The sequence below is a fragment of the Megascapheus bottae genome, unplaced genomic scaffold (assembly GCF_031878675.1).
Source record: "Megascapheus bottae isolate mThoBot1 unplaced genomic scaffold, mThoBot2.hap1 H_3, whole genome shotgun sequence".
NCBI classification, from domain to species: Eukaryota; Metazoa; Chordata; class Mammalia; order Rodentia; family Geomyidae; genus Megascapheus; species Megascapheus bottae.
Window position 1 is genome coordinate 763,008 of NW_028327860.1, and position 21,344 is coordinate 784,351.

The window sequence follows — 21,344 nt, forward strand, 5'->3', positions numbered from 1 at the left end:
CAGAACTGGAGGAGTCACTACATAAGTAACATGAGTCTGAGACCTTTGGTTTGTTGTCATGAGACATGAACTGGCTATATAACCCAGGTTGGCCTTGGGCCTGTGATCCTCTTGCCTCAGCCTCCCGAGTGTCAGATGGTAGGCATGCGCTACCACACCTACCAACACGTGGTCCTTGCTGCTGGGGCTTGTTGGGTACACTGAGGCAACTGATGTTGCTCTGTTATAGGGGCGCTTACAAAAATGTTCTCTGCCCTGGACCTTCTGTATTAAAGGCCACCTGGCATGCTCAGAGGAGAAAACTTTACCTTGCCACAGCGAGACAGTAGACTGCGTTCTCTCTGGGGGTCCTCCCACTGTACCGTGTGAAAGATGAAAAGGAGGACCTCAGTAGATCCTCAGCATGTGGTGTTGCATAGTAAAGGGATGGGTGGGAGTAGCCCGCTCTTGAAAATGGAGGGAGGGGAACTTGGGGGAGGTATGTATTCCTCATGTATGGTTCTTGTTTGCCAGATGGTGCAGTAATTCTCTTCTGGTTTCCCTGCTGAGGTCTTTGTAAACCAGAGAACCCATTTGCATCTTCCAGAGGAGGCAATGTGAGGGTCTGCTCTCTGGAGCCCCTCTGCGAAACCACCAGAGAACTGCCAGCTTTCTTGCTTGTAGTTTGCTCCTTGAGGGGAGGAAGCCTGCTCAGCGTGATCTGTGAGTCCCTGTTCCCAGCCTTATGCCAGCTCTTGGAGGTCATCTTCGGTGTGGTAAAGCCATCCACCATCACAATATCTCCCACCTTTGCCCCCGAGCTCCTTGTTCTGCTAAGCTGGCTTTTGTGAAGGCTGTGATTCTGAGCTCGGAAGATCCACTGCTTTATTTTAATATAAATCCTCATCGGGACTGTGATTTTCAGAAATGGAACCGTGGACCACATTTTGCCTAGCAAATATAGCACACAGTCTTCATGCCTCTGTCTGGCCGCGATGCTCAGGGGGGTTTGTCCCTCGGCGTCTCTGCATACAAGACACAGGACGCTGCAGTTGACAAAGGCCTTCAGGATGAGCAGTCGGCCAGCCTCTGCAGCGGCATGCACTGGGCATCTGGAGACATCGACATGAAGGGCTTGATGGCACCACGCACGGTAGGGGTGAACGCCCACTGCCTCCTGGGGCCTTGCCCCCTGCTTCAGGGCCCACTCGCTGAGGTCAGTGTAGCCATGAAAGGCGGCCAGGTACAGCGCCACTCTCCTCTGATACCTGGATGAGGAAAACGGGTCGGGGAGGGTGTGAGATAACTGAAAAGCAAGAAGCGTATTCGTTTCTTCCTTTTCCCGAAACATTTTTAGGAAAAGACTTAGGTAGCGTAAGGTTAAGTTATATGGGCCCGCCTTACATTTAGTAGCAAATGGGAATTACTGCAAGCAATGCAGCATAGTTTGGGACTGTGTGAGTTTGAGGTGTGCATTTTTTGTGTTTCTTTTCTGAAAGTCCTTGTTTTCTGGCTTCTATAAGTACCACTGTCTTGACCAGAATCACTGCCTCTCCCTTCCCCACATCCCTCCTCTCTCCTCAGCCTTCCCCAATACTGGCCTCTATGTCTCCCCTCCCCTCCACTTCCCTCCCCTCCCCTTTCCCCAGCACTGGGCTTCTGCCTCCTGTTATTCTCATAGAGGTGAGTGTCATGTAGCACATAGCTGGGAATGTGGCTTGGTGGTAGAGTGCTTGCCTAGCATGCATGAAGCCCTGAGTTCTATTATTCCTCAGTATCACATAAACAGAAAAAGCTAGAAGTGGCACTGTGGCTCAAGTGGTAGAGTGCTACTAGTCTTGAGCAAAAGAAGCTGACAGACAATGCCAAGGCCCTGAGTTCAAGAAGGTGGAGGAAGTAGAGGAGGAGGAAAAGGAGGAGGGGGAGGAAGGGGAGGAGGAGGAAGAAGATAAAGAGATAACGAAAAAGAAAATAAAATAAAAAATAAATAACTGAATAGGAGTGGCAAGTATGTTCAAAAGTGCGAGAAGCATAAAATCCAAACCCAACTAAACCGAAGTCGCCTCATTAACTATTTCTGAAGGCAGTGATCCATCACCATAGGCCATCCGGCCTCCTGCAATGCCCCTGTAGCCCATACCCTGGACTGGGCCCAGCATCCTTCTACTTGGAGCTGGAGCTATAACAGAGCCTTGGTAAGAAATTATGTCAGTGAAGGCAGAATTTACTTCATCCCCTTACTTGAGTACTGGTCCTTCTTTTGATAAATAGCGTTGGACTTTGAGTTTTTGTCCAAGGAGACAGCCCATTAGAAATTCCTTCCATCCATCCCAGACATCCAAACGAAGTGTTGTTCCTGTGGATCAAGAGAAGTGGTTTAATTTACGTGCATGCAAATGTCACAGTAAAGCCTCCATTGTGGGCTTGGAGTTTGGTCTAGTGGTAGAGTGCCTCACACATACAAAGACCTGGGTTTGATTCCTCAGTACCACAGATATAGAAAATGCCAGAAGTGGTGCTGTGGCTCAAGTGGAAAGCCCAAGAACAGTGCTCAGGCCCTGAGTTCAAGCCCCAGGACTGGCAAAAAAAAAAACAAAGTGCCTCCATTGTACACTTAATGTGTGCTAATACTAACAATAATTTTTGGGAGGCAGTCGTGGAACTTGAACTCAGCTCTTCAGCTCAAGGCTAGCACTCTACTCCACAACAATAATTTTTAAAAGGTAATTTCTAGTTCAACCTATCACTATGATTTGACAGTCCATAACACTTTTAGTAATAACAAAAGCTTTTCCAAGGCAAGATGTGAGCAGATGCATGAGGAAGAGTAACCTTGAAGAAGGAGACTTGGTTTTTGTTTATGCTTTAACTTGAGCCTTTATTAGCTTGGAAAAGGCATTTCCCTGGCCTTCACAGATGAGCCATGGGAAGCTTCAGCCTCCCTGCTCTCCTGAAGGTGAGGCCACACAGCCTCTCCGGGCCTCTCTGGCTTCAGGTACAGGGAACCCCACTGCTTCCAGAGTGGAGTGCTGGTGTGCCCCTGTGCACTCCCACCTGCCTTGTCTCTGACCCACCCCCTTCCGTGCCCCTATTGTGAGTCCCAGGAGCCTACCCCATCTTTGCCTTTTCAGGACTGAAGAATTATCTTGAAATTTCCTGCTCAGAGCCTAATCTCAGGGGTCACATTTCTGCTGAGTGTTTTCAGAGCCTCCAGTGGGGGCTACCGCCTTGTTCCTGCTGGACTGACTGCCAGAGGGTCTTCTGCCCTGCAGCTGCCAGGTGTCAACGTTGCTTCCTGTTCTGGGACTTCCACCAGATGTGGGGCTGAGGGTTCCCACCCACCACCCATCTGTGCATCCTTAACCTCAGAGTTTCAGTTCAATCTTCCTTAATACCAGGAGAGCACCTCCATGCATCCTGGTGTTTTGTTCCACTTTAAGGAACTTGTTTAAGTCCCAGTACCAGCAGACACACACACGGCCATGTCAGTTTTCTGTTGGCTAGCAAATGTAAGCAAACTACAAGCAATTCAATTGCTAGTAGTCAGTGGTCCTAATTTCTCAAAGAACAAAGGTAACAATTGAGAGTTTTTTCTTTTAATACCCAAGTTTTAAATATTCAGAGAATTTCTAAGCACCCTCAACTTTTAGCCTCATAGGTCTCTAATGCCTTCTTTGTCACACGCTTAAATTTCCTCTGAAGCTTAGGGGTTCTGCTGGAACATATAAATCCACTTGAAAACTGAGATACTGATTCAGGGAATACTTCCCAAGCTTATCACTGAAAGGACAGTTAACGTAATAAAACCCAAGCCTCGGGACCCTTACTATGCACAGTGTAGCCTGGAAAGCACCTGGTAGCCACCAGCCTGTTCCAGACCACTGTCCCCAACACGGGGTTGGCTCCTGTTGCCCTCGTTTCTGGGTTCTTTCTGAATATGGAAACCTTTATCCTGGCTTGAAGCCTCCCTACACTGGGAAAATCAAGAGAAAATATTGATCGGAACTTAAAGCACATCAATAAAGACATACTGGCTTGACCGTATAAATTATTGAAAAGAACCCAGCTGTGGGTTTGGTCACTATCTGTGGGCAGTGTGACCTTGGTTAGGTTGTCTCTGTAAACCCCTGTTTTCTCGTACATAAAGGGAATTAAGATGGCACAGTAGGCTTCCCAGGGTTGGCAGTGCAGTCCTGGAGCCAGCCCAGACTTCAGTATCTGAGCTGGCAGGGCTCTCTGCTCCTGGGTTAAGTGTCCAAGGGGGCTGTGTGCTCTGGCTGACCCTGAATACCACCAGGAGGGAAAACCAGTCTCCGGCATCAGAACGTAAAGCGCAGGCACACACTCATGCAATCTGTTCCAGAAAGGATAAACGTGAGGTAAGCAAGAGCAGAGGATGGGGCCTGGCCAAGATAAGAGCCAGAAATGGAGCTAAAATGAACACCATAATTTATGCAAGTCCTATATACATATTTTTCTTATTTTATTCATGCAGCCCAAATCCTGATCCTTGTGCCTTTCCCTCCTGAAGGGCTAGGATTAGAGATTCCATTTCTGGCTAGTCTGATAGATGATTAGTAAGTTAGTTACTGAATCACTAAATGTTCTGTCATCCCAAAAGCCCTTTGCTCACTTCACATCTTAAACTTTACCCTCTTTCTGTCTCCATCTGCGTGATCATTGCCATCCCCAGTGACCTTTTATCAGCGCAGAGGGTTTAGGATTGTCTGGCCTTTCCCTAGTCTGGTGAAAAGTGTGTTCATCTTCTGTTAAAATTCAAAATCCCAACAGCTTCCATGCTCACCTTCCACCTCCACTGATGCCTGCTTGCCGTGAGCTTGGCATGTCCTGAGTCCTGGCAGTGCTGGCCTCTGGCCCTTGCTACATGGTTCTCTGTAGCACCTTTCACAATGTTGAACCTCTCCTTTATAGGCAGAATTCCCACCTTAAATCTGCTAACATGACCCATCTCTCCAAGTTTGTCCTGGAAAGGAATTAAATGACCTTGCTTGTAGTAAGAGCTTTGTTCTGAACTCATTTTTGCTATGTCACTTTAGAAAATGATTTTTTTTCATATCTACAGCATGTAACCCGTATCTTGAGCGAGCCACTCAAAAACTACGCATTAAACAAAACAAAACAAAAAAAACCCAAGCCCTGTAAAAGACAGGTTGAGCCATTTCTAAATTCCTCAGCTCTACAATGTCATTTTAATCAGAACAGTGTAGGACCTAGGGACAGCATGAGTTTCTCCCAGTTTTGTTTTGTCTTTTGGCATATTCCTGGATAATTCGATTATCAGTTGAGGTATCATCACACTCTTTGGGCAAAAATGGGGACAATAATTGATATAAAAGTTTTGACTGTCTCAGTTTGAAACTGTGAGTAGTATTGCCAAGAAGATACAGTAGCCAGGAGAAATAGGGATCAGTGCATCACACTGTTAGCAGTTGTAGAAAGCAAGCCTACTCAACCCAAGTGTGCTACAAAGCTCGGGAGTCGGCTAGAAGAACTCAAAACTCAGATGCAGCTCACTCCCCTCAAGCAATACTCTATTTTTTTTTTTTGTGGGTCGTGGGCGTTGTCCTTGCGTTCTTCAGCTCTACCCCTTGAGGCCACATCCCTGCAATAATCTTTTTTTTTTAACAATTATTTTTGCGATTCAAGTAATTGTCTAATGTGGTTAAAACTAAATGTAGAATCTGTTAAATTTGAATTTGTCATTCTGATGGCTGGCTACAGCAGATACGACCCAGAAGTACAGCACTTAAAAAAGAGACTATTATTTCTCTGGGGAAAATGTCTGCCTACTAAAGCACCTCATCCTTCACCGTATTGGTGTCACACTGTTAAAATGATTGCTTTAATCTAACTGGCAACAGTTTAAGATAAGAAACAGATTCAGAATAGCATTTTATGCTGCTAACTGCTTTAAAGAGAAAGAAAAGTATATGAACTTGAATTTACTTGTATATATGTTTGCGATACACTGAACAAGAACAGATACAATGGTGTGAGTTGTGGATATTAGCAAAGCCTGCTCAGAGAATAAGCAGATGGAGACCATTCTCCTTCTTAAATGCCCTGGCCACAGGTCCATCATCCATAGCTGTGCTCTGTTCAGCAGCTCCATTTGCGTGAATTTGGAAATGCTTTTGATTCTAAATTTTCAGAATAATGATGGTTGCCTGTGGGACAGCGCCTGAGTGCCAGAAGGACCAAGAGGTCCAGGAAACTAACCACTTTCCATCCTTCTATACATGTGCCATTTAAACCATTTACCACTGCAAAATAAGTTAAAAGTTTTAGCCTTTGAAAATACAGATTTCCATTTTCTCTGGTGTCCCAGAGTGCCGATGGTGAGCAAGGCTGCCAAGAGGGCGGCGGGCAGTACCGAGGCCGGCGTGGTAGTCTCCGAGGGTGTTGCAGTCGTACATCTCCAGCCCCTGAGGGCAGCGGAGGCAGTAGGCACTCACTGGAATGCCACATTGCCGTGTCACAAGTGTCCGCAGGTCTGACACCTTTTTACCCAAAAGAGAAATGTCTTCCAAGATGGGCATTGTCTCCTGGGTCACCGCATTGAACACGTAGAGGATAGGCTTATCTTCTTCCTAAGGACGAACAGGAAGGAACTCACTGTCTGGTGAGGGGGTGAGGGACCGAGATGTTAGAGAGGTGCTGCTTCCACAACAGTGGGGTGACAGGTAAAAACAAAGACTTGTGTATTATCTCTCTCCCCAGTCCTGAATGGGGAAGGAGAAATGAAAAGATGGAAACTGTATTATTTGTTTATTTTTGCCAGTCCTGGGGCTTGAGCTCAGGGCCTGAGCACTGTCCTTGGGCATTCCTCAAGGCTAGAGCTCTACCACTTGAGGCACAGCACCACTTCTGGCTTTTTCTGTGTCCACAGTACCGAGGAATGGAGCCTGGGTCTTCGTGCATGCGAGGCAAGCATTCTACCACTAGGCCATGCTCTCAGCCCCTGAAACTCAGAAGTTAAAAACACAAAGTAAATTGACAAAAAAAAAAAAGCAGATAATTTCCCCTTAATGCTAAGGAGACAAAGAAGAGGCTCTCTAAATCTGATTTCTTCAAATGTTAAAAAAAATCTGGAAACTCTTGATGAATGCCAAGGAGAGGAAGAATAAAAGGATATAGCAGGCAAAATGAAGTCTGGAAAGCCACCTGAGTTTTGTGTGGGCCTCACTCATTTTACCTACCCTGAACTACTGTCTAAGGATGAGGTGCCAAATGACAGGAGGACATGTTTTGGTCCAGCTCAAAATACACAAAAGCCTCAGATAGAAGCCACCATCTTGAGTCTTTAACCCCCACTCCTGCATGAGGAACAGGAAATGGTTGATCAATTCCTCCCCAGAATACTATAAGACGTATCTGTGAAAATATTCATTGTGTGTGGCTCCTTTTTATGAGAATCCCTGGAATGATTTTCATGACTAGAGCTCCAGGACGTGTGATTGTGTGTGGAACCCCTCATCCATCCTCTGGGGACACTGACTTTAAGGAACCCCCAGCTGGGAGAAGACATGGCAAGGCCCTGAGACAGACTGTTCTCACTTAGTCAACACAAGACACGCAGACCCCGTGAACAGTTTACACCCATGCCATGCTGGCAGCGGTGCAGAGGTGTGATTTTAGTGAAGCCCTCCTTCATCGTGCATGTTGATTTGGAGCCTAAATTTTTGGATAATTTAAAAACTGTCTAAGTTGGGACCGGGAGTTTGGCCTAGTGGTAGAGTGCTTGCCTAGCATGCACGACAACCCGGGTTCAATTCCACGGTACCACATACATAGAAAAAAGCTGGAAGTGGTGCTAAGGCTCAAGTGATAGAGCTCTAGCCTTGAGAAAGTCCAAGGACAGTGCTCAGGCCCTGAGCTCAAAAACTGTCTAAGAGGGAAACAGGAGTGGAGCTGTGTAGAGGGAGAAACGGAGGGGAGGTTTCTCTCATTGCTCAGTGTTCTTCATTGTGTATTTGCTTTGGCTACAGAGACCTTTAGTTTCTATGTTTTGCAATATGCTAGATGTATTCCCTGACAGCAATGTAGAACTTCTAAAGTAGTTTTAGTTCCATAAGCATTTGTTTTACTTAAATGAGTTCAGTCTCTTAATACTTTTTCTGGCCAGTCCTGGGGCTTGAACCCAGGGCCTGGGGCACTGTCCTTGCGCTTTCTTTTTTTTTTTTTTTTTTTTTTTTGCCAGTCCTGGGCTTGAGCTCAGGGCCTGAGCACTGTCCTTGGACTTTCTCAAGGCTAGAGCTCTACCACTTGAGCCTCAGCACCACTTCTGGCTTTTTTCTATGTATGTGGTACCGAGGAATCAAACCCGGGTCTTCATGCATGCTAGGCAAGCACTTTAACCACTAGGCCAAACTCCCGGCCCCCTTGCGCTTTCTTAAGGCTAGTGCACTACTACTTGAGCCACAACACCCCTTGCAGCTTTTTCTGTGTATGTGGAACCAAGAAATTGAACCCAGGTCTTCATGCTAGACAAGCACTCTTACTACTAAGCCAAACTTTTGGCCCCTGGCTTTTTTTTTTTTTAATGCAGCAACCCTATATTTTTGCTTTCACTATTAAAACTACAGTATACATTTTTGAAAAGTTCCTTTTATCTTACGATCCAAATGGGAAAGAAAATGATGCTGACATATCCTTAGTAGAGGCAGGATGGAAAGTTGGAGGAAAATATTCATCCTGCTAGCAACATTAATCAAGCCAAACCCAGACTAAAACCAGCAAACACGGGAAATGGGTGGGGAGGAGAAAATGATTACATTTCCTCTTTCCTGATGAAAAGGGAAACTGGTTTTACGTCCTGTTTCTCAGATTTAGGACATTAATGACTTCTTTTTTTTTCCAGAAAACAAAAACCACCTCCTTCTAGGTGAAGAGACTAATTTGGGTGGGTTATCCACAACTTGATTTGAAGTGTGATAGACACCTTGGCAGATGTTACTCAGATCATCATACCTTAACAAAGCATTTAAGAGTTGAGCAGAAAGATATTCCAACATCAGCAAGACTCCAGCTGTTCCTCAGAGCAGCCCCAGCATACACTAGCTCCAGATACCGCCGGCCTTGTTTGTCCTCAGAGAGAGGAATGTGGAAATAGTCCTTAAAGACCAACAGCACATTATGAGGACAGGATATCTCTGTATTACTAGACAAGAACTGTAATCTCTCTCTCTTTTGCCTTCCTTCCTCTGTGTATATGTCTTTCTACTTCTCTGTCTCTAAGTATTTTTTCCAGTTGGCATTATAATTATTTTCTGATAAAGGGAAAATATATTAGTGTTCTTAACTTGGACTCTTTAGACATCCCCAAACGTTTATGAAGAGGGAGGGATACTCACTTTGAGATTTTAATTCAAGCACTATATATAATAATATAGTAATTACTATTACTATTTGTGGTACTGGGTCTAACACCTCCAAGGCTACCAGATTCTTATCAACTTATCGTATAAAAAATAATGATCTTTTCATTACTTTCAGTTTCCTGCTTGCTGAAAACATTCCCAACCATTCATTAAGTTATTCTGCATAATTAAAATCCATACATACTTTAGTGGCTCTGGAACAAAGTGCGTACCTTTATCATCAGCTTGACGGTTTCCACTGTGTCATCGGCAGAAACCTCAAAAGGTTCAAAGGATCCTTCAAAAGCTATGAAAATCCTCATTATGTAATCAGCTTCTCAGGAACAAGAGAAACAAAACAAAAAAGCTGCCTCTTTTCAAAGATGCTGCTAAATAGTTGGAAAAAATCCAATTCACAATGAAGGACAAAGAAGGGGGGAAATATTAAGGGCAAAATTGATGGCTGTCACTGCCCAGCCTGGAGGGGGACTTAAGAGAGCCAGAAGAGCAGGTCCACAGTATCACAGGTGGGGCCAGAGAGACAGGAAATGTTTCCCTGCCACAGGCTGCAGTTAGCAGCTGCCTTGTTCCTGCATTATGGCAACCTACACACAGGACAATGGCAAGGCGGGTGTGGACAAGCTTCGAATGTAGCACACAAAAGCACTACACACCGATCATACCTGGTAGTGTGATCGCCACCTTGTCTCTGGAGATCACATTTACTCTAAGACAGCTGTCAGACGAACCTTTAAAAATAGATAGGATTGTAGAACACGGCCTGCATGAAGCGAGAGTTGATTTTGCACAATGAGATAATCCTGAAAGTCCTCAGTAAATAACTCTGAGCAGAAGCATGCTTGTTTCCATAACAACTCTCTGTACTTGTCCTCTGGCAGTATTTCTGATCCTGCCACCGGGTTTGGGACAACATTCCTGCACCAGGGAGATGAATGTGTATGCATTCGGCCTGTTGTTCTTGCATAATGGAAGCTGCTGAACAGCAATACAATACAGTTGATGTTTCTTATATTATTTGCCTTTATTTATATAGCAATTTACAATTGCTATTTTCTTCAACCCCACTTGATGTTGCTGGGATTGATTTTAATCCCTATTCAGAGTGAGCAAAGATGTGTCTTTAGTCAAGTTGATCAAGTAAGCATTTTATTAGAATGTTAAAAAGAGGCTCTTCTGCAACTCGTTTGATGTACCTGATTTAATGCCCTTATATCTGCACAGTTTTTCATGTGTAAATCTTGCCCTCTTCCTGAAATACCTCCTTGACTGAGTACAGGATCATCACCTTGCATTTCCTTTTCTTAGCAGCACTTAGCACAATGAGCAGGCACTCAGAAAATGGTACTCTGTATACCAATTCTCTTCTGATTCCATCATGCAATAATGGTTAGAAAAGGAAAAGATAAGCCAGGTGCTGTGGCTCACCTTGTAATCCTAGCTACCCAGGAAGGGGCTGAGGTCTGAGGACTGGGGTTAAAGCCAGCCCGGGCAGGGAGGTCCGTGAGACTCTTGAACCACCAGAAAACCAGAAGTGCAATTGTGGTTAAAGTGGTAGAGCACTAACCTTGAGCAAGAGCTCAGGGATAGTGCCCAGATCCTGTGTTCAAGCTCCTAAACTGACCAAAAAGGGAGTACAGGTGTGGCCACACACTCAGTTCACTTATGAGTTTTAAAAACTGTATTTTATTGTTGGGGTGATGTATAGAAGGGGTGCGGTTACATTCATCAGGCAGTGGGTCCATTGCTTCTTAAACATTGATCGCCCTTCCCGTGTTTTTCTCCCACTTTCACTTATGTTCCATGTCATCTCAATGGAAATTTAAGGATATGCAGAATATTTGTCTGTCGATGGTCGTGGGGTGCATGGGTGGTAGACGTTCCTATGACACAGTTAAAAGTGATTTCTGGATGTCTGAGATTAGAGTTGTGAGTGAGCTTACGTTTGGAGCTGGGGTGGGGTCCTGTTCTGTGGGTCCTGTCCCGGGGAGGGGTCCTGTCCCGGGGGATCCTGTCCCGGGGGGGGGGGGGGCAGTCCTGTCCCGGGGGGTGCTGTCCCGGGGGGTCCTGTCCCGGGGAGGGGTCCGGGACGGGGTCCTGTCCCGGGGAGGGGTCCTGTCCCGGGGGGGGCCCTGTCCCGGGGGGTCCTGTCCCGGGGGTGCTGTCTCGGGGGGGGGCCCTGTCCCGGGGGGTGCTGTCCCGGGGGGGGGGTCCTGTCCCGGGGGGGGGTTCTGTCCCGGGGGGTGCTGTCCCGGGGGGGGTCCTGTCCCGGGGGGTGCTGTCCCGGGGGGGGGGTCCTGTCCCGGGGGGTGCTGTCCCGGGGGGTGCTGTCCGGGGGGGGGTCCTGTCCCGGGGAGTGCTGTCCCGGGGGGTCCTGTCCCGGGGGGTCCTGTCCCGGGGGGTGCTGTCCCGGGGGGGGGGTCCTGTCCCGGGGGGTCCTGTCCCGGGGGGTGCTGTCCCGGGGGGGTCCTGTCCCGGGGGTGCTGTCTCGGGGGGGGGGGGCCCTGTCCCGGGGGGTGCTGTCCCGGGGGGGGGTCCTGTCCCGGGGGGGGTTCTGTCCCGGGGGGTGCTGTCCCGGGGGGGGGGGTGCTGTCCCGGGGGGGGGTCCTGTCCCGGGGGGTGCTGTCCCGGGGGGTCCTGTCCCGGGGGGTGCTGTCCCGGGGGGGGTCCTGTCCCGGGGGGTGCTGTCCCGGGGGGGCGTCCTGTCCCGGGGGGTGCTGTCCCGGGGGGTCCTGTCCCAGGGGGTGCTGTCCCGGGGGGTGCTGTCCCGGGGGGTGCTGTCCCGGGGGGTCCTGTCCCGGGGGGGGGTCCTGTCCCGGGGGGTCCTGTCCCGGGGGGTCCTGTCCCGGGGGGGGTTCTGTCCCGGGGGGTCCTGTCCCGGGGGGGGTTCTGTCCCGGGGGGTCCTGTCCCGGGGGGTCCTGTCCCGGGGGGGGGTCCTGTCCCGGGGGGTGCTGTCCCGGGGGGGGGGTCCTGTCCCGGGGGGTGCTGTCCCGGGGGGTCCTGTCCCGGGGGGTGCTGTCCCGGGGGGTGCTGTCCCGGGGGGGGGTCCTGTCCCGGGGGGGGTCCTGTCCCGGGGGGTCCTGTCCCGGGGGGGGGGTCCTGTCCCGGGGGGTGCTGTCCCGGGGGGGGTCCTGTCCCGGGGGGGGGTCCTGTCCCGGGGGGTGCTGTCCCGGGGGGGGTCCTGTCCCGGGGGGGGGGTCCTGTCCCGGGGGGTGCTGTCCCGGGAGGTGCTGTCCCGGGGGGGGGTCCTGTCCCGGGGGGGGTCCTGTCCCGGGGGGTGCTGTCCCGGGGGGTACTGTCCCGGGGGGGGTCCTGTCCCGGGGGGTGCTGTCTCGGGGGGGGGGCCCTGTCCCGGGGCCCTCTCCCGGCGGGGTCCTCTCCCGGGCGCCCTTTCCTCCGGGCTGGCCGGCTGTGCGGGACGAGGCCTCGGGCGGGGCCCCGGCGGCTGGCGGCGCTCGCGCTCGGCCGGCTCCGGGCCGCGGTCTCTCTGCCCGTTCTTTTTCTGGCTGGTGTCTGGGCTACTGCTCCGTCCGTGCGGACGGTGGGTGGGTAAAGTCAAGAAGAGGACGCCCGGCGCCCGCCGGCGGAGCCCCGCGCCCGGAGCCCGGAGCCCGGCCGCCGCCCCCCCACCCCCGCCAGGCCCGCGGCCCCGGCCGGCTCTCGGTCCCGAGCAGCCTCGGCGCCGCACGCCGCCCCGCCCCGCGCTCGCTTCCCTCCCGGGCCCGGGTCGCCAGGCCGGCAACGCGACCCGAGGGCCGGGCGTCTCTCCAGCGCGGCTGAGGTGAGCCGCGAACCTCCGCGCGAAGGTGTGTACGTGGGGAAGGGGGCGGAGCCGAAGGACGGACGGGCAGCTCCGGGGCCCAATAGCCTTCCTCCGTTTTCAGGGCGGCCAGTGGGAGGCGGGGGGCGGGACTTCCTGCCGACGCCGCGGCGGTCCCGGCGCACTCGGGGCGGTGGGTCGGCGCGGACCTCCGGGGATGCGGGCCGGCTGAGGACTTCTCCGCCGCCGCGCGGCCGCGAGCCCGACTGCCGGGCCGGGCGTGAGGTAAGAGCCCGTCCCGCTCCTCGGTGGCGGGGCCTGGCCGGACACACTTCTCCCGGCGCTCGAGCTCGGGCTCGGCCTGGCCCCGGAGCTGGAGCTGGGCGCGGCGACGCGGGAGAGGGGGCGCAGACCCGGCCGCCGGCGCCCGGTCCGCCCCGGGGGCCCGTCCCGGGGTGGGTGGCGCGCGGCCGCCGGCGGGCCTCGGCCCCGCAGCCTCCCGGGCTGGGGCTCGGCACTTCACCTGCGGGGCTGACGTAGAAAGTTCGGGGGCTCCCTCTCCTCCCCGGAGCGCCGGGCCCCCTGCTGCCCGCCTGGACGTCGGGGTGACCGCGCTGACCACGGAGCCCGGCGGCCGGGGGCCCGGCGTCCTGACCCGGAGCGCCGCGCGACCTCGCCGGCAGCCGCTGGCTGCGCTGCGCGCGGCGGGTGGATCCTCGGCTCCGTCCCACCGGCCGCCCCCAGCCCGCCCGGCCGCTCCTGGAGGTAGAACAGCGGAAACCACGGCTGCGTTCCCCTCGGCCGTGCAGTGAGCCGGGGGTGTGCCTCCGGAGGGAGGCCTGGCCCTGCGGGACTCCCCGAGAGCCTGCGCCTTGTCCTGCAAGGCCAGACGGGTTCATTACTAGATTTCTAATCGGTTTGTGCAGGGAGATAAACATTCTTTCATAAAGCTTTAGGTTCTGTCCTGGTTTGGTTTGGTTTTCCTTCTTTCTTTCTTTTTTATTTATTTCTTTTAAATCAGTCCTGGGCTTGAGCTCAGGGCCTGAGCACTGTCCTTGGACTTTCTCCAAGCCAGAGCTCTACCACTTGAGCCTCAGCACCACTTGCAGCTCTTTTCTATGTATGTGGTACCGAGGAATCGAACCCAGGTCTTTGTGCATGCTAGGCAAGCACTCTACCACTAGGCCAAACTCGCGGCCCTTGGTTTTGTTTTTTATGTGCATGAATCATCAAGAAAATGTTAATTTTAAATGCATTAGCATAGATTACAAAAAAACAAGTATTTCGGGGCTATGAGTTTGGCCTAGTGGTAGCGTGCTTGCCTAGCATACATGAAGACCTGGGTTCGGTTCCTCGGTACCACGTACATAGAACAAAGCCGGAAGTGGTGCTGTGGCTCAAGTGGTAGAGCTCTAGCCTTGAGAAAGTCCAAGGACAGTGCACAGGCCCTGAGCTCAAGCCCAGGACTGACAAAAAACAAACATACAAAAAACTCCAGGTATTTCAAAATACTGGATTTCAAGTTTAAGAGTCAGATAAGGTTCACCTCTGCCACTTACTAATTCTGTGACATTATCTATAAATGAGGAGAAACTTATAGGGATAAAAGAAAATCCGGTGGGTCATAGTTGTAATCCTAGCTGTGGTTTTGAAGCCATCGTGGACAAGAAAGTCTGTGAAGAAACTCGTATCTTCGGTTAAGTGCCCAAAATGCCAAAAGCAGAACTGTAGCTCAAGAGATAGTATGTTGACCTTCAGCAAAAAAGACTTGGTTCAGGCCAAGTCTAGCCCAAAGACTGACACTTAAAAAGGAAGAAAGAAAATCTCTGTTATATAGTTAAGCCTTAAAGTATTTTTTAATTGGTTGAATAGAATCACAGTTATTTCTCTCTGTGCATAAGGCATGTCAACTGCCTTATTAAATAAATATGTGCATATAAAATATATGAATGTTTTACCTAAGTTATTCCTTAAAGTCAGCTATTCAGTTGAATACTGACACTTGTGGAGTTTAGCTTTCATTTCTCTCCAGCACTTTGGATGGGCATAACTTGCTTGTTGTTTTGTTTTACTTTTGTTTTTGGTGCCAGTCCTGGGGCATGAACTCAGGACCTGGGTATTGTCCTTGAGCTTTTCTGCTAAAGGCTAGTACTCTGTCATTTTAAGCCACAGCTCCACTTCCAGTTTTCTGATGGTTAATTGGAAATAGAAGTCTTAATGGACTTTCTTGCCCAGGCTGGCTTAGAACCATGATTCTCAGATCTCAACTTTCTGAGTTGCTAGGATTATAGGCGTTAGCTGCTAACAACCAGCCCAAAGTCAGCCATTTTTAGATCATACCAACAAGAAGTAAGCATACCATAATATAACCAAACCACTTCAACTCATACATCTGACTTTTAAATAAAAGATATAATTTTGGGCATTTTAAGATCTGGGAATTAGTAATATTTAGCAAAGGGCAAAAGGAGTTTAAGTAAAAATAGCAGTTTGTACCCTTTGATATGCTACCACCATATGTTAATGCATTTGGCAGTTACACATGATACAAAAAGGGGAAGGGAGTTGGTAAACATTCTCCTTTGTCTCAAAGAGGAAACAGTAGACAAGTGAATTCCTTTTAATCTTGTTTAAAAATTCAAGTATTCTATACATATTAGCATACATAAAAAATAGCTGACTAAACTTTTACACTGCACAAAAATAGTCTTGGGAACAACGACAGCATGTGATTGACATGGTCATTTTCTACATCATGGTGTATAAGTAGCTAAACAGTAATAGCTAACATTGTTTGCCATAGGCCAAGTCGACTTCTAAATACTTGACCTCACATGATTCTCGCAGTCATCAAGGTGGCAGATAGTTGAGTTATGTCTTTTTCATAATGGGGAATCTCAGACACATAACAGCTCACGTGTTTCTGAAACATCCAGATATATTATTTGCTCAGTTCAAACACAGATAATGGAGTCGCTGACATTGGAGCCTACATATTCTAACTGTAGCCTGTCCCTCTTGTGACATAGTTCATTAAAAGTTACAGAATGCCAGTGGACTATTTTGGATTCTTACTTGCTGATGACTTTGGGCAGACTGGTTTCCTTAACTCCTCCCTAGTAGTGTTTGGAGATTAGGATAATTTGTCAAACACGTGATGGAATATGTTCAGCAAATGATGGCCCTCAGCTTCCTTCCTTTCCTTGAGGGTGTGGAGAAGGGTGGGAGGAAAAACAGTACTACACCAGGTCACTCCAGAGTCCCATGTAAAGGTGGGAAAGGCAGGCTGCATTTGCCAAGGCTGTGTATAAGGAGCAGGCTGGTGAAGAGATGGATGCAGATTGGGGAGATCCTTCAATGGCCTATATATAGTGTTCAGTTGAGAAATCTAGAGCAATGTTCTCTTTACTCTGGGAGCAAAGTCTAGGACTAGAGTAGCAGCTGGGAGATGGCAGTTCTGTGCCGGGTAGTTAACAGCAGCTGAGGCAAGGTAATCAGTGCTTTTTGTCTTCTGATGGGCATTATTTTTGGAATCAAAAAATTTTATTAAATGGCAGTATCATATATCAAGAAGCTAATATAGTAACATTAGCTTAAGTCAGTAAGTAATGGAATCAAGATTAGAGCTCTGATCGAGATGTTATATTCTCCTTATAGTCCTAACAATTATGCCTTAAAAGCTATTGAGAAGATGGGCGCAGGTGGTTCATGCCTGTAATCCTAGTTAGATCTGAGGATCGAGGTTCAAAGCCAACCTGGGCAAGAAAGTCTGAGCCTTTTTTTTTTTTTTTTTTTTTTTGCCGCCAGTCCTGGTGCTTGAGCTCAGGGCCTGGACACTGTCCCTTAACTTCTTTTGCTCATGGCTTAGTGCTTTACTTGGACTTTATCTATTTATGTGGTATTGAGGAATTTAACCTAGGGTTTCATGCTTGCTAGGCAACAAGCACTCCACCGTTAAAACACATTCCTAACCTACTGTGAGACTCTTGACCTCCAATAAACTGCTCAAAAAAGCTGGAAGTGGAGAGTGCTGACATGAGCCAAAAGAAGTTCAGGGTCAGCTCCCAGGCCCAGAGTTCAAGCCCAGGACTGGCAAAGAGAGGGAGTGAAGGAGCTATTGAGAAACCACAACTGGTTTTTATATCTGATAGTGGATAATGTTTAAGTCTCCAAATCATTTATTTTAAATTTGGGAAGACATAATTAAAATGATCTTTAAAGATAACCATAAAGTTAGAGTAAAATAAGAACAGTTCAAATCTTTTTTTTTCTTGTCATTTGAGAGAAAGCTTTTGCTCTCTTACTCTGTAACTCCAGGTACTTTTACGGTTCCTACAAACAAGCATATTTCCTTACAGAAATGGATGAATTTGGGTTGGGACAGAAGTACAGCATGAGACTAAAATATCTTTTTGTTGTTGGTGGTGGTACTGGGGCTCAAACTTGGGGCCTGACCACTGTCCCCTAGCTTTTTCACTCAAGGCTAACACTCTACGCGTGAACCACAGCTCCATTTCTGGCTTTTTAGAGATAATTATTTAGTAACAGAGTCTTTTGGTCCAGTTTTTTTTTAAATCAGTAATGCTGAGGAATGTAACTTGAGAATCAGTTAATGCAGAGGCTTTCTTCAGAACATGGCTGTCCTATGAGTATTAATTGGCACTGAAGCTGTTGACATCAGACTGTTGAATCATCCTCACAATTAAAAATGATTTAGAAAGAAAAGCTCTGAAAGGAATATTGGTCTTCCACTCACTATTTCTATCATTTTTAAAGTTTTAAAGAATTAATTTTGTGTGGATGAGATGTATAGTCTTGCCATAGATTTAAATGTGAAGTTAGGATTTGCTGTGAATTTTGGCACTTGTTCCATTTTGCAATTACCAGAACTGGATGAGTAACCACCATCTGAGCCCAACCTTCCTGCAGATGATCTCATGTGCCAGTGAGGGTGCTCCCGTTCTCAAAAATGAGGCCAAGAGGAAATTCAGCACAACTACAACTTGGTTTCTTCTCTTTTCTTTTTTTGGTTGTTAGGCTTGAACTCAGGGCATGGACACTGAGCTCTTTTGCTCAAGGCTAGTGCTCTACCACCTTGACCCACAGCTCTACTTCTGATTTCCTGGTAGATAATTGGAGATAAGAGTCTTGTGGGCTTTCCTGCCTGGGATGGCTTTGAACTGTGGTCCTCAGATCTCAGCTAGGATTACAGGCGTGAATCAACAAGTACCTGGCTTCTTTACCATTCTTAAGTGTATTAATCCAGTCATAAGGTCAGAGCCCTAGTGATTCAATCCTCCCAAAGTTCCACCTTTGGGTATGATTGTATAGTGTAGAAGACCAAGCTTTCAGTCCATACAATACCCCATAACAAAAGTCATATAATGAGTGATTGTTGTCGTTAATGTACTATGTTATCTCTCATCTCTTTTGCTGTCCCTCGGTTATCTCATATTGTTACAGTATTTCACATTGGTATATTGTGTATATGCTTATTTGGTTATTTGAAATAGGATAGGGAAGGGAGGAAAACAAGATGAGGGGCAGGGGTGGGGGAAGAGAAATGGGGACCAAGACATGAAAAAGGGTATCAATGTTTGGGAAGTAATGCACCTTCTATCTAGTGAATATAATGTAACCCTTCTATTAATTACAATAAAAAATATGGAGAGAAAAAAAAGCTGATAAGGAAGCAATGTAATAATATACCAAGTTATAAAAAGGGAAAATAAGGTGGGAGCTTGTTGGAGACTGCCTCAGGGTCTCTTAACTTGCTGTCTAAAACTTTTAATATGATAGCTTAGTAAAAAGTTTTAGGCCGCTTAATTTGTGCTAAAAGACATCTGGATCATTATCTTTATTTACCGGTTGCTTTACTCCGTGCCAGGAGACATCCGGACTGCTATCATAATTTATAAGTCACTTTGCTCTGTGTCAAGAAGCATCTGGACTGATATCTTGACAGTTAATTTAGAGACTATTCTGATTTACGCTAAGTGTTATCTCGACAGGTCACTTGCTCCATCTCCTGTCTTCCCAAACCTCCTTTTCCTGCCTATAATGAATCTTGCAAAGTAAAAATTCTGCTGCGCTAGCCCCTGCTTTCGAGCCCTATATAAACCCCCTCTGACTTTCAATAAACAGACCTTGATCAGAGCACTGTCTTGGTCTCATTCTTTGTGTTTGTCTGTCCCACTCATTTAGGTACGGTTCCCTCTCGGGTCTCAGTTGACTGAACCCCGCGGGCCGGGGCAGGAGCTGGTGGCTCACATCTGTAATCCTAACTACTTAGGTATCTGAGATCTGAGGGTTGTGTTTGAAGTCAGCCTGGGTAGGAAAGTCCATGAGACTCTTACTTCCAGTTAGCCACCAAAAAGCTGAAAGTAGAGCCGTGGCACTATCTTTGAGCAAAAAGCTCAAGGATAGAATAGTGCCTAGACTGTGAGTTCAAGCCTCAGTCTGAGAACACAGTGTTACACACACACACACACACACACACACACACACCACTTGCAGTTGTGTACATCAACAATAAACACATCAAAAAGAATTATTTTATATATAATAGCAACAAAACCAATAGAATATACAATAATAAACTCAACCAAGAAGTAAAAGGATTTTTATACTGAAGATTGCAAACTTTGGTGCAAGAAATTGAAAACAAATAAATGGGATATATCCATGGATCACTATCCAAAACAGCCTATGGATTTATGGCAGTCCCTGCCAAGATCTTAATGATTTTCTTTTTTTTTTGACAGAAATTGGAAAATTTATTCTAAACTTCTTATGAAGTCTCAAAGGATCCCAAATAGACCAAGCAATACTGAAAACAACCAAGTTGGAGGTCTCATATTTTGTGATTTAAAAGTTTACCACAAAGCTACAATAATTAAAATAGTGTGAAACCATCATTTAGATAGACCAATAGAATAGAACAGAGAGCTCAGAAATAAAGTCTTAGATGGTTAAATGAATTTTGACAGTTGGGGTGTGTGTGTGTGTGTGTGTGTGTGTGTTGGGGAGGTTGTATATTGCTCTTTCAATGAGTACTTTTGGAAAAACTGAGTATCCATTTGTGAGATGAATAAAGTTAGATTTCTACCTTATAATGTATACCAGAATTAACTCAAAATGTATCAAAGACTTAAATGAAGGCAATAGGTGAAACTCTTAGAAGAAGACACAGCTTTATTTAAATTTGGCAATAATACTTTGGATATGATATCAAAAGCACTAGCAACCAAAGGAAATGTCGACAGCCTGGAATCGTAAAAGTAAACACTAGTATGCATTGGAGGTCTTCGTGTTCTGACTATCATCCTTGCATTTCCTGGGTTCAGAACTATAGAAGGAGCGTTAGTCTTGTTTAGACCAAGCAGGTCACTATGGTCAACCTGATGCCTATTTTTTTCTTCCTGGTAAAGTGGATTAGCAACTATATCCTATTCTGTAAGGATTTCTGTGTTTTGTGACGTAATTTTGGCCAGAACTTGCTCATAGTCAGTGATGTGTTTAGATGAATGAATGTGAGGTAAGGTGTGAAGTAATGCAGGTATAAGCTTCCAAGAGAGTCCTTACAGCAAAATCACACAGGTGGGCCCAGTTCCTCTAAAAACACATACGAAATGTCTAGAGATGTAGTGCCCAGAGTTGATGTTGGGAAGTGTTCATGTGCACACCCATTGTGGGTACCAAACTCCAGAACCCTAGACACAAAAGGAGTGTTTCATAGAAGCCACATTGTTCACAAAATGTAGGCATTAGATTCTTACCAGGAAATGGTGGGGGTGCTAGCCAAAGGCCAGTCTTGCAGTCAAGATAGCCTTTCTAAGGGAAACAATCTCAGTACTGCTATTAACTGTTTTCCTGCCTACCAGAATTTTATCAAGTGTATTTTACCTTTAAAAGCAGCGTCGGAGCTATACATCTTGAAAAGTTTTATGATAGTTCACTAACTCCAGCCAGGGGTCAGTGGCTCATGCCTGTTACCCTAGCTACTTAAAAGGCTGAGATCTGAGGATGCAGTTCATAGCCAGCTGAGCAGGAAAGTCTGTCACTTATCTCTACCAAAAACTACCCGAAGGGCTGGGAATTTGGCCTAGTGGTTAAAGTGCTTGCCTAGCATGCACGAAGACCCGGGTTTGATTCCTTGGTACCACATATATAGAAAAAGCCTGAAGTGGTGCTGAGGCTCAAGTGG

The 21,344-nt window shown here is 47.6% G+C and overlaps 2 protein-coding genes across 2 annotated transcripts in view; one reads left to right on the forward strand and one right to left on the reverse strand.

Moving 5' to 3' along the window:
- Positions 1 to 304: 304 nt before the first annotated feature.
- LOC150038940 (protein ANKUB1-like) lies at positions 305 to 11,344 on the reverse strand. Its single transcript, XM_090328212.1, has 5 exons — positions 9,593 to 11,344; positions 8,971 to 9,114; positions 6,374 to 6,590; positions 2,221 to 2,335; positions 305 to 1,247 (listed from the first exon to the last, which is right to left on the reverse strand). Exons 1-5 carry the CDS (start codon positions 9,680 to 9,682, stop codon positions 305 to 307), a joined length of 1,509 nt encoding a protein of 502 aa, XP_090184338.1. The 5' UTR covers positions 9,683 to 11,344.
- A 1,970-nt stretch (positions 11,345 to 13,314) lies between these two features.
- LOC150038941 (E3 ubiquitin-protein ligase RNF13) overlaps positions 13,315 to 21,344 on the forward strand; it is a 36,633-nt gene continuing 28,603 nt past the window's right edge. Inside the window, exon 1 of the mRNA XM_090328219.1 lies at positions 13,315 to 13,423. The gene's annotated coding sequence lies outside the window, so the exon portion shown is untranslated. The remainder of the gene's footprint in view (positions 13,424 to 21,344) is intronic.